Genomic DNA, 15956 nt, shown 5'->3' with positions numbered 1-15956 from the left:
TACCTGTTTAGTAAAGACTAAATGAGATCAGTGTCTAACCCAATATGAAACTGGTTAATTCAAAGAAAAACTTTTCACCTCTCATTTCATTTAGATATATTCATTACAGTTCAGAACCTTATTTTAAATTCATGTATAAAAATAAAACAAGAAACACTATTATTAGCAGCTTAAATGATACACTTATACTTACACCTACTCTTGAGACGAGAACTTGTATCAACACAGTGATCAACAATGATTCCAGAGGATCAGTGAGGAAGCATTTTTATTATCAAATGCTCTATCTCCTAATAGAGAAGTGTTAGACTAAGGATATAAAAGAAGGCATTGTGAGGGGGTCATAACCAATTTGGGAATTAATTTTGTTTGACAGTGCATATTTGTCACATGAGTTTTGTTCCTGTCTTTTTCTAGTGGAAGCAAAGATAGGTAGAAGAGAAAATAGATTTTTGTTAATTGGGAAAAAAGAACATTACATAATACACACAAAAAAATTAAAAAAAAAACCCCATAAAACAATCTAGGAAATGACACTTCAGGACCTAAAACTGCTCTTAAAAAATGTGACTCAGCATAGCCTTATGTAGGAACCAAACAATTTCTCTTCTAATTTATCATCCTTGAACATACCATTCTATGTTTACAATTTGAGTGTAGTAATCCCTGCAAATAGGCCTCACATAAGGATTTTGAAAAGTTTTCATCTTTTTTTCTTAAATGGTGACACACAAACATAATCCTTATGATTTACTTGCCCTAGCTATCTTGTAGTTAGCATTGGCTCGGGGAAGGGTAGGGTAGAAATGGCACCAGAGGGCCCTTTCAACTCTGATACTCTTTGACTCTGACTCTGGTTTGTATTGTATTGTGACAAACTGGGTGCATGGTCCTATAGATTTTAAGGATCAAAAGCGAAATAATCAGCAACTCAAGGTTTTAAAAAAATGAATAAGGCTATGGGGAGAAAGTTTTCCCACTTTAATATCCATCTAAAAAGTACTTACTTAAATTTGCTTTCAAAGACTCCAAAGGTAACTCTATCTCCTGTCTTTAAAGGTAGTGGAATCCCATTCTGCATTTTTTCTTCATTAATAAATGTACCATATTTAGAATTATCTTTTATTGTCAACATAGGGATTTCAGAAGCCTGACTCTGGAAATGAATACATGCGTTAATATTTTTTTACCATGCAGAAAATACATTTTATAATATTACTTTTTTTTTTAACATATGAAGAATAAGTTACAAATACATTACTGAAATGTCAATGAGAAACACTCTGAAATTTAAGATTAATATCCATGAGAAAAGAATACCAAACAAAATAGACTGAAATTTTTGATGAACAAAATGCTAAGATGATAGTGTGGTCATCATTATTACTTACCGTTGGCAATTTCATTTTTATTAAGCAATATACTTTTTCTCTGATGTAACTATCATTCCTGAGACCACCTCCCCTCAGTGGGCTGTGTTCTTACTTTCTTTTAGTGAAAAAAATGCTCAGTATTCTTTGCCTTTATACTCTCATCACTTAGTATTTTAAAATTCTGATATATCCTTTCTACCCTTACCAGTTTTTCTATGCTTTCTTCTATACCCAGTATCCAACCTTCATCAATCATCATTTCCCAAACACATTTCTTTCCCATAGAAGTGGTTCCAATTTGTTCATGTTCTATCCTCACTTCTTCCCCACAAACATAAATATTCGACTCTCCCTCCTTCCCATGATATCGAGAACACTATGCTGAAATCCATGTTCCCACGTTTATAATTTCAGAGTATGCTATACTCTACTTTACCCAGCTCTAAGCCATCATTCATCCTCCATCCTTATTTAAGAAACAGTACTGGATTTATATATATTTTTTAAGTACAAGAAGTCAGAGTTCAAATTTGGAATCTTGAGTAGAATGAAGCATTTGTCCATTGACTCAGCATATAAAGGAAAAATATACAAAGTGACTAATTATATGACAGAACATATAAAAAATCTTCAAGTAGATCTGAGGGCCAGTGGGCTTTGACAAAATTATAGTAATTTCAGCATATATAGACATATTGTTTATTTGCCTAATTCCCAAAAGCTAAATGAAGATTTGGAATAGGATACCAAAATGTGACAATAAATATAGTTTCTTTTAACAAGTTACAAATGTTCATTTCTGCTGACATTAACAAAGCATACTATTTTACTTGAAAAAGAAGCCCCACAAAATCTTTTCTTCAAACTTCAAAACAATCCTTTACTTTCCCATATAGCTATCTAACTACAATCTGTAGAAAGAAGCATACCAGGTTGGTCACAGAATGTCTGACAGTCAGCAAAGCATGATTTCTACTGATTGACTGGTCGTCTTCAAGTAGAATTCCACAATTTTTTCTTCCAACAACATAATCAACATCAACCAAAAGTCGATAAGAGTCCCCTAAGGAAATCACAAAGCATATTGATCTAATGAAAATTCCAGATTTTGTTCATTTGAAGCAGACAGAATGCTGGGCCTGGGCCCTGTCTGTCCCACCCCGCCAACGTGCCATGCCACCCCCCTCCACATGTTCAGAGTGCCCCACTGCCATCTTACCCCACACAGGGGAGGAAGGAAGCACTCCCATTGGGCTGCTGGACAGAGGGGCAGGTGAAGTAAGGAATGTCCTCAGCAAGTGTAGGGAGGGGGAGAGGAGTAGTCCAAGTGCTCCACTCCCCTCCAGGTCTGCCCCCTGTGAGCTACCCACCTTACTGCCTGTCACTACCACTGGGCTGCTGGGCAGAGGGGCAGGGAATGTGAAAAAAATCTTGTTAGGCACAGTGGAGAGGAGGAGGGGAGCAGCTCCTCCCAAGTGCCTCTGCCTTGCTAGTAATCAACTCTGGGTGGGGCTGAGGGGAGTGGGGAGGGAGGGTGGCCAAGTGTCCACAGAGAGCGCTCTGCATGCCAATTCTGGCACCCACGCCATAGGTTCGCCATCACTGACCTAAAGAAATGAATTTAATGTAACAATTTTATTTTTGCTAGTTAAAAACCAGTGGAATTTTCTACTCAAATCAAATTTATGTTTTAATGTACTGTTTTTTTTGGTCTGGACCTGTAGGGAATTTCAAGTAAGGTGAATCTGTACTAACACAGATCAACAACTCTTCTGCAATTTGGTCTTCAGAGAGTTGCCTATATCACTAAGGGGTTGTGAAGAGATTAATAATCAATTAAAAATTAATAGGGACATATATTTCTAAGAAGTATTTCCTTATCAAATATTCAAATGAATTTGTGATCTTATAAATATGGATGCTTCTTCTAATGATGAAGATCACAACCCATCCACACCTGCCATCCAGGAGACACTTTTGTCCATGTCTTCTCATAAATTTGACATGGGATCCATATGAGCTGGGGAATTTCCTTGATGTAGTCTGACATTTAGAGTACATCACTGGAGGACTAGAAATGTCAATCTGTGATCCTTCATCACTCTCTCAAATAAATTTCCTTAATCAATTAAAAAAAACCATATATATATATACATATATATATATATATAGGTGTAAAAAAAATTCACTACACAAAGAAGATACCAATTGATAAAACTTAAATTGGAGGGGGAGGAGGTATTTACACTAAATTTTTTTTCCACTTCATTGACTACAAAGTTCCCTTAATAAGCTCTTAGTTGATTTAAAATGATTCAAGTTAGAAATCAGTTTCTCAAGTATGTTATAAAATATTCCTCCTAATGTTGACAAATTCTAGCTACTGTGACGCAAGCATAGTCAAATATCAGTAATTTTTAAAATGTCAGTTTATACTAAATTAACATTTAAGTTATAAAAATGAACATAAAAATTCAAAAAGGTATCTACCAATATTTGATTTAGCTCATAAAACATAAGTTGAATCTAGAAGAGAACGCATGAGCAATACTTATTTATTTTGTGTGGATTATAAAAAATAAGTTGTTTTTAACCTGATAAACCACAATCCAATTGTGAATAACCTTTTCCTGTAAATACAATAAAATTAATAATAATAAATATGTATACAGGGCATTAAGGTTTGCAAAGTACTAAATATATGTATATAGATATACATAAGCATATAAATGTATATATATACACATACATATACACACATATATCAACATATACATACATAAATATTGTATTTCATCCTCACAACAACCCTATAAGGTAAGTTTTATTATTTCCATTTTACAGAGAAGGAAATTGTGGATCAGAGAGGCTAAAAGTCTTACTAGGCCAGGGTTATATAGCTAGTAAGTATCTGAGGGAAAAGTAGAAATCATATAGTCTGGAATACCTTTAATTTCCAAAAGTACAAGCATAATATCTTATGTTTTTAACTTTCCCAAACACTTTTGCATCTATTTTGCATTATAGGAAATTCCCTAATTATAAACACTTGGAACTGCTATGTATCAGAAATCTTAAGTCAGAGAATTGTCACAGTAGAGCAATTACTGTTCTAGTGGTCCTCATCCCAACTTCTCTTCTTTCTACTCCATCACAGACTTTCCTTCTTTCCTATATCTTACCTAGGGATAATGTGGGAGAGAGAGAATCACTCAATGCAAGCATGGTATATATGAAAGGAGAATTCTGAGTTCCCAACTAACTTAGAAAAATTACCAAAATGTGCTTCCTCCCAATTAAACTATCTTGCACATTAGATTAATACTCCTATATGTCAGTCCAAACCCCCTAGCTTTGTATTCAAAGCTTACCAGAAACCAGTGCTTACATATTTTCCCAACATTTCCATTTACCCAGTCTTGGCAGGGAGATTAGCCTAAATCTCAAAAATTATACCAGAAGAACACGAACTTTTGGCAGCTTTCTTACAAACTAAAGGTTTCAAAAGGAGGTGCCCAGTGACAGAATGTAATGTTTACATTTAAGTTCAAGGATCAGCTCTGTTAGAAGAAACATTACCAGATTGACCACAAGGTGGTTTTTTCAGTCATTGAAACTCATGAACACTATGCCATATTTAATATAGAAGTTTACTCATTTTCCACTAGCTTCTCTGCTTGGTTACATAACAACCCCCATCACTAAATACTTTCTTTTTCAGCTTCTTTTTGTGTGTAGTCTTCCCTCCTTAGTTGGTAAGTCCTGTGAGATCAGGTACTGTCTTTCTTTTTCTTATTTGTATCTCAAATAAGCTTAGCACAATACCTCACAGATAAGTAGATGCTTAATAAAGGCTTATTACTGAATACTAGAGGGAAGTGGAGGGAATAGACATACCAAAAAAAAAAAATCAAGGACCCTTTAAAAAATTTTTAGGAAATTATACTTGCTATTCCTGCTGTGCTGAGTGTACAAAACACTGTGCTAGGCACTTGTATCTTATGCCTCTATTCATATTTCAAGGCCCAACTCAAGTCTTAATTCCTTCATGAACTTTTTATTTATGACCCCACAGATAATTACTGCCTGAACAGGAAGATACATACATTTCTCCTCATCCAAAAAAACCCTAATGGCTTGGCTTTTTGGCTGTCCTTGCATATTCTTTCCTTGAAACTAGTAGTGAAGTACTGAAAACTCAGGTTGTAGTTTTCCTTTAGTATATCTGTACTTATGTATCTCCTTAAGTTTTTTTTTTTTACATAAATTTAAACATGCAATAATTAAGACTTACTATTGCCTTAAGTATTTGAAAGTATGCTTTTGTGCTGACATTCATTCCTCTGACATTTTCGTTCAACTTCATTCAAGTCTTCAAAGACTAAGGGGACAGAGATATAAAGAATAAATGACAAAAATCCAAAACCTCATGGAGCTCAGTTAAGTGATTCTCATGGCCCAGCAGGAAGAGGATTGACTTTGGGGTCAGGAAGATTGGCCTTCAAGTTCTGCCAGTGAGCTATACAAATTCTGTGATGCAGGGCAATTAGATAGATAATTATGATAGTATATCTGGTGGTGGTGGTGGTGGGGATTTTCAATTTTGGGGGTATGGGGTAGAGGTGAAGAGGTTCTCACACCTACTGAAATCACAAGTATGGACCAAAAGCTAAAATCTATTCTCAGGAAAGAAAAGCTGTTTAAACAAATGTAAAAATAACTTTTCCCTTCTAAATTTGCTATTGATGTAATAAATACTTGTTACAATGAATGAATACCAATACAAATGTTTTCTTTTAGATGGTTCTCTGTTGCCATCTTGTGGTTAGTTGTGAAAACTGCAGTATACTGTTATATTGCACAGAATATTGCTTTTACTTAATTGATATCTGTTGGTATCCTGTATCAAGCCAGCAACAAACAAATCGAGCAAACAAGGCTTCAGATAACTGAAAGTAAAAAAGTTTCAACAGAAGAGCTAAAATAACCAAGGGGCTAGTGAAAAAAATGCCACCTTGAATTTTTTTTAAAGGGGCAAAAAAAGTGTGAAGAGCTGTTGAACCAATCATATCAATCCTTTTGCTAGTTTATCACCAATATCTTTATATTTAATTTAGTCTTAGAGTCAGGAGTCAGTACTTTGGCCTGATTAAAAGTCTGCTCAATGACACAGTTGGTGGACAGAACACTTATAGGGAATCAGAGGAACTGGGTTCTAATCTCAAATGCAAAAAAATTGTGGTATAACCTTATAATTTTACACTTCACTCTGGTTTTCTTAAGTGTCAAACAAAGGAGGTGGGTCTAGATTCTGAAAACTCAATCACTTGACCCTGGGATGCAGACCAACTGAAATATTTAGTAAAATCAACTTATATTTTAATCAATACACACAAACTATCAGATTAATTAGAATTTAATAGCCTAAAAGTTCTAGTTATGTGGACAAACTCTAGATGATGCATTCTATCTCATTTTATGATAACCATCATCTTTTACCACATCACTGGGATCAAAGTTGTGATAAGACCTGGTGTCAGAATCTGAAATGTGACCTGAAAACCAGCTTAAATGCAAATATTATCACTGATTTAATAGCTGGATTTGTAATTAGTATTAGGCTTTAAAAATATACAATATTGTATGAAAAAAAAATTTTAGGGATAGTAGGAGCTTCCTTGTTTCTCTTTTTAAAAATCCTATTTATGAATAGAAGATAAGCTGAAGGAAGAATAACAGATGAACTGGTATTTGCTTAAGTAGGTACCCATAAAAGAATTAAAAGCATAGAAAGTCTTGAAAAACAATTACAACATGAAAAGGTAAAGATGAATTGCGATCTGCACTAGCAGAGGACCAACAGTTATGAGATCACAAATAATCCATCCCAGTTCCAGAATCACAGCTATTAGATTACAAAATATTGTAGCCATTACCAAAACAAACTAACGTAGTGCACCTTTGGAGAAGATCATCATATAGATTAGAGTTGAAAGGGACCTGTTCATCTTACAGATGAGGAATGGGGAGAAAGGGAGAGTTCATATAGCCTGTAAATGTCTGACATAAGGTCCGAACAAAGGTCTCCTTGACTCACAAGACCAGCTTTTAAACCACCACACCCATGTGCCTAAGCAGCTCAAATACGAAGAACCAGAAGTATTCCTCCCCACCCACCCAACAAAACAAAACAAAACTCATTCTACAAGGCCTGCAGTACAGGGAAATGTCTTCTCAAATTTTCCCATCTGTAAAATGCGGATACCAAAATAGAACCTTCCTTCTAGGATTGTTGTGAGGATGAAAGGAATTAATAATTGTAAAGTGTTCTGCAAACCTTAAAGGGTTATACCAAAGTTATCCGATTTACTGGTGTTTGCTCTCCATGGGGAAAAAACTGTTTGCATTGGTGGTCACTTATTATGCAGACTTGGGAATCCCCGAGTGCAGTTTATCTCACTCTCACGAGAATTTTCAGGAGCTTTAAGGAAAGTGCCAGGCCCATTAACCAAACCCCATCTCGCAGGGGCGGGGCTTCCGGCCGCCTGACCAATCGCATAAGAGCAGAGGGCGGGATCGAGAGAAACACGGAAAATTTTTTCCAGCTTAAGAAGCTGGGAAGTGATTTAGATATCTCACGAACAACAGCCGCCTTCGTTGCCTCTCCCCAACCATCCCAGGAGCTATTCTGTTCGCCTTTCCCTGCTCTCCCAATTTCGCCGGCGGGGACAGGGCTGTGGGTCCGCATGGAGGCCTGTCCAGTCGCCATGCTTCTGCCGTCCTTACCTCGGGCTGAGCCCGCGGCGGAAAGCAGCGTCCACATGAGCCCGGTCAAGCCCTGGGCCCCGGGAGCAGTGCTCTTCTTGAGCCGCTTCACGCGCGGGAAAGGAGAGGACTCCGAGTAAATGACGTGACTTCCGGGTGCCGGCGTGCGCGCTCCCGGGAACAGGGCCTCCTACGGGTCTAGAGAGAGATTGAGAACGAGCAGGGGAGGAGAATGCGGAGAAAAGGATTAGGGAAAGGAAGAAGCTGCCCCGCCACCTGGCGGTTGGGTATGGGAAAACAGCCTAGAATAGGAGTAATCCACCAGCCCCTCAGTATTCCCTAGGATTTGGAATTGGAAGGCACTTTAAAAAACGATTTAATTCACACCTCCTCCCTAATTTACGGATCAGAAACTTGAAGTCCAGAGAGGAAAAGCGATTTTTTAAAGAGCACACAGAGGATTCAGAGAGTCAACCATATGCAGTGATCTATTAGAAATTACACTACACTGTCTCTCCAATAACAGGAAGCTTAACAGTAGGCGCTTAATAAACGTTTATTGAATGGAATTTAAGCTTCTGGACCAAGCTCTGGTAGTTTTTAATTCAATTCAGCAATAGAATTATATGCCTACTATAAACATGTTCTGTACTAACTGCTAGCAAATACGACTACTACTAATTAGCTTCTGCCCTCTAGGTACTTAAATTTTATTTGAAAATAAGTTATTTTACTTTTTTTCTTGTGAGGGGGAAAATCAGAGTTTTATTCCTAAGTACGATGGGAGACAGAACTGATGCTTCAACATAAAACCAACTCTTACAAAACCTTTGAAGTGCTGAAGTGCTATATATTTTCAGATTTAAAAAAAATCATTTTCACTAGTTTATGATGAATTATGATGTCTCTTAATCTGTAAAATGAAGAGATTCGAGTAAATAGCTTCTGAAGACACTTTCTGCTATAGATCTGTAGTCCTATGATGAATTACTTCAAAAGAGAGTTTTAAGATTGCCAGCTCTGCTTTTAAAATTGTGATGAATCTTAAAGGAATTATTTGTGTGATCAACAACACTGCAAGATACTACTATTCCAGAGCTGAGATGAAAACTGAAATTGTTGTTTCAGTCTTTTGCTTAGCAATTGTGGAATCCTGCTGCTTTGAGGCTAAAAAAGTGAAAAGGAGGAACTTTAAAGAATATACACAATGACCAGGTGGATTTATGCCAGGGATGCAGGACTGGTTCATTTTTAGGAAAACTACAAGCATAAATGACCATATCAATCACAGAAACAAAAATAATATGATTATAACAATAGATGCAGAAAAAGTCTGACAAAATACAGTGCCCATTCCTATTAAAAATGCTAGAAAGCATAAAAAGAAATGGAGCCTTTCTTAAAATGTTGAGTAATGAGGGCAGCTGGGTGGCTCACTGGATTGACAGCCAGGCCTAGAGAGGCCTTAGTAAAGAGACAGTCAGGAAGCTTTAAGATTGCTGGAACAAGAGAGATAGAGAAGGAATCACACCTTTACCCCAGGCTTTATTGGGGATTGCCAGAATCAATGACCACATAACAAAGCATAGATAATTCAGATTGGATGACAAGGTGAAGGTGATACCTTTTGGGCGTGTAGATTTCAACCTGCCCTTTTACAGAGGAATGAGACTCCACACCAAATGTTAATGAGTTTGCCTTAGGTAATGGGCCACATGGCCAGGTCAAGATTTCATTCACAACTATCAGAGTATCACCTTGTGTCTGAAGACACAGTAACCAAACAATCATTCATATTTCATAGATGTGAATATGCTTGGAATGCTATAAGAAAAGAGCTATCCATATCCAGAGTGAGACACTCAGCTATGAATGCCTCAAGGAGAGAGAGAGAGAGAAAGGATAGTAGATTGGATTTGGGGGTGGGGGGGGGTGATGGAGCCAGGAGATGGAAGAATTGAGTCAGAAACCAAGCTGTATTGATTTTGATTGAGCCACAGCAGAACTCCGACCACTAAACATCTCAAAGGACAAGAACCATCCAGTAGTCCCAAATTTAACACCACACAGGTCATGAGAAATGATATAGCTAGCTGAGAGATCAGCCTAGGTTCCTCAGACTATTTGCCAAGCCCGAACCTTATGGCTGAGAGACTAGGGTGCAGGTAATAGGATGAATTAGAAAGAGCTAGGTATTAGCATTGGAAAAGAAAGGACCTGGCCCGCCAGGTCCCAGGTGAGAGAGATAGAGAAGGAAAGAAATTAAAGATGGAGCTAGCCAAGCTCCAGCAAAGACAGACATAGGTGAGAGGTGAGACCCAAGAGAGGGAGGTGAGATCCAAGAGAGGGAGGTGACTGCTGTGGCTCCTTTTAATGTCTTTGACATGCAAATGTACTCAATACATATTGATGAATTACATAGTGTATTGCCATTGGGTAATTGTATAGGTGTGGTTTATCCCAGCATGGATAAGACAAAGGGATCTAAATTTCACGCCTAACCTAGGGGAAGCTGGGATCAAGGGTCAATAGGCTTCACTTACCATGCGCAAGACTGAGCATGCTCTCTTCTAAGCCACTCTGTACATTCTGTCTCCCTTGTCCATAGCTAGGTCTCTGCTACACAGAGAAAGAACTGTAGGAGTAGAAATGCAGAAGAAAAGCATATAATTGATCACATGGCTTGGTGGGGATATGATTTAAAAGATCATTCTATTAAAAATATGAATAATTTGGAAATAGGTTTTGAACAATGATACATGAATAGCCAAGTGGAATTGCTTATCAGCTCCTGGAAGGGAGAGGGAAGAGGTGTGGGAAAGATCATGAATCATGTAACCATGAAAAAATATTCTAAATTATTTAATTAATTTTAAAAAATAAAAATAAGTTTAAAAAACCCACGAGCAAACATTATCTGCAATGAGGATAATCTTGAAACCTTCCTAATAAGATCAAGAATGAAGCAAAGATGTCCTTTATCACCACTATTATTCAACATTGTATTAGAAATGCTAGCTATAGTAATGAAACAAGAAAAAGCAACTGGAGAAATAAAAATATATTGTTGGTATACTTAGAGAAACTCTAGAGTATCGACATAAAAACTAGTTGAAACAATAAACAGCTTTAGCATAGTTTCAGGATATAAAATAAACCCATATATGTTATCAGCATTTCTATATAGTACCAATAAAACCTAGCAGCAAGAGAAATTCCATTAAAAATAACTGCAGACAATATAAAATATTGGGAATTGTTATGAATAAATATTGACCTTGGAGACTTTATACTAAATTATAAGTACTAGTAAAGAGAAAGAAAGAGAGAAATAAGGTTTCCAGCCTTTCTAACTTAATGTAAGTCCCCAGCAGAAGCTGCAGGTTATATAGTTCCTGAATTCAGGGCCTGGATATGGCAGGCCTGCTCCACCACTTGCCAAAGATGGCTTAAATAGATAAGTGCCAACTCACTGATGAGAACCCCAAAAATAGCAGAGAGAACTCTGACTTCATATACTCGCTTTTAAACCCAGTCTAAACCCTCCTCTAAGATTTTCTAATTGGCCAGGATTTTGTTTCAGTCCCTACATATCACATCCCTTGATTTCTGCCAGTCAAGAATCTCACCTGCCACATTGACAAATTGACACATTACTCTGAAATCCCTATTATGTAAGACTTGTAGGATCTGACAGAGTCTACTTGCCAAGACAAACCCAGAGACTATGTGAATACAGTTATATAACACTTTTCACACAGAGATGTAAAAAATTAGAGAAATATTAATTCATTATGGGTAGGTTGAGTTAATATAATAAAGATGACAATTCTCCCTAAGTTAATTTACTTATTCAGTGCCATACTAATCATACTAACAAAGAATTATTTTATAGAACTAGGAAAAAAAAAATCCATCTGGAAGAACAAAAGGTCATGGATACTGTGAATTTCAAAACTACTCAACCCTGTTCAAACCATTCTTTAGAGGATGGGATTTGGCTATTTCCTAATCAATAACAATAGAGATACTTGGAATGACAGAATCAGGTCTTAGAAACTACAATCTTCACCCTACTCAGGATAACAGGATTTAGGAAGGGCTGCAGCAAAGCTCAAGATTTAATTATTTGAGAATATGGCCTTCAACAGACATGTGCAAAGGGGACAGACCTCTGGGCGGTCCTGGGTGAAGCTAGAGCCACCATTGGCATAGGTGAGACACAGGAAGTGAGGTAGAGGACAGCTGAGGAGTTCTGGGAACTTCCTGTGTGAAGGAGAGGAGGGAGTTGGAGTCTGGTGCTTGGAGTGGAGGCCCTCAGACTGTTTCTCCATTTTGGTCCCGTGAGTGATAGGGACTGATCTCTTTTCTTTGCCTTGGCTATCAAAGGCCTTGGGCCTTTGGCCCAGCCTAAGCAGAGTGGGTATTTAAGCCCTATTCCCTTCTCTCCCCTTTCTCTCTCTCTCTCTCTCTCTCTCTCTCTCTCTCTCTCTCTCTCTCTCTCTCTCTCTAATGCCTTTCTTCCTCCTCTTAGTAATTTAAAAAAACTCCATAAAAGGTTGACTGCTGACTTGAGTTTTCATTTAGGAATTACATAGCTGAATTCTTTGGTGACCTTAAATTAATATATATCAGTCTTTTAAAGTGATTTCCATTTCACAATACCAAGGGAATAGATGTAAAAAAATATGAAAGAAGGTAGCCTAACATTACCATATTTGAAACAATATTACAAAGCAATCATAAAAAAAATATGATATTATCTAAGAAATAAGAGAGGTAGATTGGTGGTATGGATTAGGTAACAATACACGGTAATTAATGATCTTTATAATTTAATGTTTGGCATATGTCATGATTCAGAGGATTAAATAGATGATTTAAAATGTAAAGAACACAGTTCCTTTCCTAGCCCTGACAGCAATTCAATGTATTATTTGAAAGTACTCATGTATTTTATTTTTTAAAGGCTTTCCCCCCAGTTAACTGGCATATATTTTATCTCTCTCCCAACATACCACTGGAAAAAAGGAGAAATAAACAGGTTGTTTAAAAATTCTCCATTAACATTTTATTGTGTTTTTTCCCCCAAATTGTATGTAGAAATAATTTTTAATATTTGTTTTCTGACATTTTGCAATCTAAATGCTCTCTCTTTCTACCTTCCTACCTCCCTCTCTCCTCTACTGACACCACCCTGAGACAACAAAAAAAATCTGATGTAGATTATACATGTGCTATATGCAATACATATTTTCATATTTGTCATGTTATGGGACTTCTGGAAAACATGGCAGCAGTCTAGACAAAGGACTCTTCCTCTGTTCAACACCTACTGATATAGAGTACCTCAAAAGACCAAAAAAAACAAATTCATATGAACGAAAGGACTCTACAGGAGGGCGCAACATTAAAGGTACATGGGATTTGGGCATTTCCACATTATAAGGGGGTGAAAAAGCTTCCACCAAAACATGAGCTGATCTGCCCTCCCCCACCCCACCTACAGAGCCAGAGTCAGAGTCAGTGCACACTAGAATCAGTGAATGAGTGAGGGGCATCTGTGAATTTTAAAAGTCTCCATCTTGGTCTAGCACCCAAAAAATTGTGCACACCCACACTAAACGGGCATGTGCTAGTCAATGACAAATCAGAAATAACTAACTGCCCACCTGGGCTGTCCTAAGCCAAGCTAGAGCCAACCATTGGATTTTGTGAGACACAGGAAGTGAGGTAGGGAACAGCCTCTGGAATTCGCGCACTTCCTGTGGGGAGAGGGAGACGCCAGTTGGTGTTAGGAAGAGTTGGTGTTAGGAGCTTGGAGAGGGAGGACGCCCGCAGACAGCTTTCCTTCAGATTGGTCACGTGAGTTAAGGACTGACTCTTTCCACCTGGGCCTTTGGGCCTAAAACTCCCTCTGCCTTGGTCAGAGGTTGAGTAGCCCCTTTCCCTTTTTCTCTTCTCTCCTTCTCTCCCTATCCTTTTCCCTACTCCCAGTGTGATTAAACCTCCATAAACTTCATTCTGACTTGAGTGTTTCATTTTTAGGAATTTCATAAGTAAATTCCTTGGCGGCCATTGTTTAATATTACATAAATCCTGTAGCCACATTCTTAACCATTACAATATTATAACCCTCTCCCAGAGACCTAAATTTCCTCCATTACAGTATTGGCGTAACCACTACGGGAAAAAGAACCTTATCAGTCTTCTGATCTCAAGGAAGATAGCACATGGTCCTAGCGGTTTTAGCCTGAGGACTAAAGAAGATTGCTGGGACCCACCCATACCCACTTTGTAAAAGAAGGAGGTTTAGTTTGGCCTTTTGTTTACGGTCTATTCACTCCTAATCAGCCCTTTCATAGCTTCTACCTTCCTGTATGAGGGTTTTTGTAACCCCTCCCAGAAGCTTGATAAGGAGAATTTACAACACAATAGGCCCTTAACCTGTATTGGGTTGTAGACAAAAAAAAAAAAAAGCTACAGGCAACCTAGCAATTGACTCAAAGAAAGAAAAAATGTGGCTACAACCAATGTCTGCTTTACTTCGAAATTGGCTTATAAGTTCAATGACCAAGTGCATTGGATTTTTAGTAGGTGTTCCTCTAGGATGGTATTTTTCAGAAACTATAAACCTCATCGTGACCATTATATTCATCTTCCTTGGGATTGTAATTGTTGTACTTACAATGATATACCTAACCTCTAAGAGAGAACACTCCCTTGTTCCTTCTATTACTAAACAAATTAAGGAATTACACACTTTTATGGAAAACCAAATCACGGAGCAATATAATATCACTGATCAACGTATTAGGGAACTCCACACTTTTATTGGGGAGCAACTTCAGGAACAGAATAATATTTTTACTCAAAAAGTTAGGGAACAGAATATTATAACTGATCAGAGAATTACAGAATTGCACACATTTATTGATCAGCAACATAAAGAATTGATTACTATCACTGATCAAAGAATTCGGAACCAAAATGCTTGTATTGAACAAATTAAAAAAGAAATTACTCTTATTTATCAACAATTGATGGAACGGGATGAAGTTAGGGAGGAAACATGGCAAGAGATAAAAACTTCCCTGGCTGAACTTAATCAGGGAAGATGGGGAGAGATAAAAACTTCCCTGGATGAAATTAAACAGGACAAATGGGGAGAGATAAGAACCTTCCTGCAAAACATTGATAGGGAGTTAAAAACATCCCACAATAGGAGTGATTTAACTCTCCATCCCCCATCATTATCAGACTCCCTGACCAACCCTGCCCAAAACGATTTGGCTCAAATAGAAGCCCCTTCACACCAACCAGCTCCTCCCCATCCTGACCACCCAGCCCCTCCCCCTGCCATTCTTGCCCCTCCCACCCTGGTTCCTCCTTCCATTCATGCCTCTTACCCTGCCTCCTCAGCCCCGGATCCTCCCCCTGCCCTTCCCCCCACCCATGCTCATGCTCCAGCCCCACCCCCTGTTCCTGCCCCAGCCCTTCCCCCTACCCTCCCCTCCACTCTTGCTCTAATCTCCAACCCCCATGCTCTAACAGCTAATAATCCTAACATTGAAAATGGAGCAAGTAGCCTAGAAACAGTAACACCAGATAGTTTAGACAGAAGTTTATTTCCATTGAGGGAAGTACCCACCTTTAATAAAGAAGGGAACTTGGTGCCTGTGAGACACTATACACCTTTTAAACCTGATGATTTAGAAAAATTCAAGCACAATGTTCAATCATTTGAGGCAGAACCAATGTTGGTTATAGAAAAATTAGAAAATATATTCAGAAACTTTGACCCTTCTTGGTTGGATG

General features: G+C 37.8%; 1 protein-coding gene across 5 annotated transcripts in view; it reads right to left on the bottom strand.

Moving 5' to 3' along the window:
• Positions 1-10700, bottom strand: part of NBN (nibrin) — a 50425-nt gene extending 39725 nt beyond the window's left edge. Inside the window, exons 1-4 of one of the 5 annotated variants that reach the window (XM_056823339.1) lie at positions 10682-10700; positions 5668-5754; positions 2303-2436; positions 1008-1156 (exon numbers count right to left, since the gene is read on the bottom strand). In XM_056823339.1, the coding sequence (XP_056679317.1) occupies positions 1008-1135 (128 nt within the window). In that variant the 5' untranslated portion in view covers positions 1136-1156; positions 2303-2436; positions 5668-5754; positions 10682-10700. Of the gene's footprint in view, positions 1-1007; positions 1157-2302; positions 2437-5667; positions 5755-7710; positions 7840-8159; positions 8417-10681 lie in introns of those variants that run through there. The other 4 variants (XM_007488078.3, XM_007488079.3, XM_007488077.3 and 1 more) reach the window with 4 other exon arrangements.
• Between the last annotated feature and the right edge of the window lie 5256 nt (positions 10701-15956).

Source organism: Monodelphis domestica, chromosome 3 (genome assembly GCF_027887165.1).
Source record: "Monodelphis domestica isolate mMonDom1 chromosome 3, mMonDom1.pri, whole genome shotgun sequence".
In the NCBI taxonomy this organism is placed as follows: Eukaryota; Metazoa; Chordata; class Mammalia; order Didelphimorphia; family Didelphidae; genus Monodelphis; species Monodelphis domestica.
Note: the sequence above shows the minus strand (reverse complement) of the source record. Positions and strands in the feature narration are given on the sequence as shown.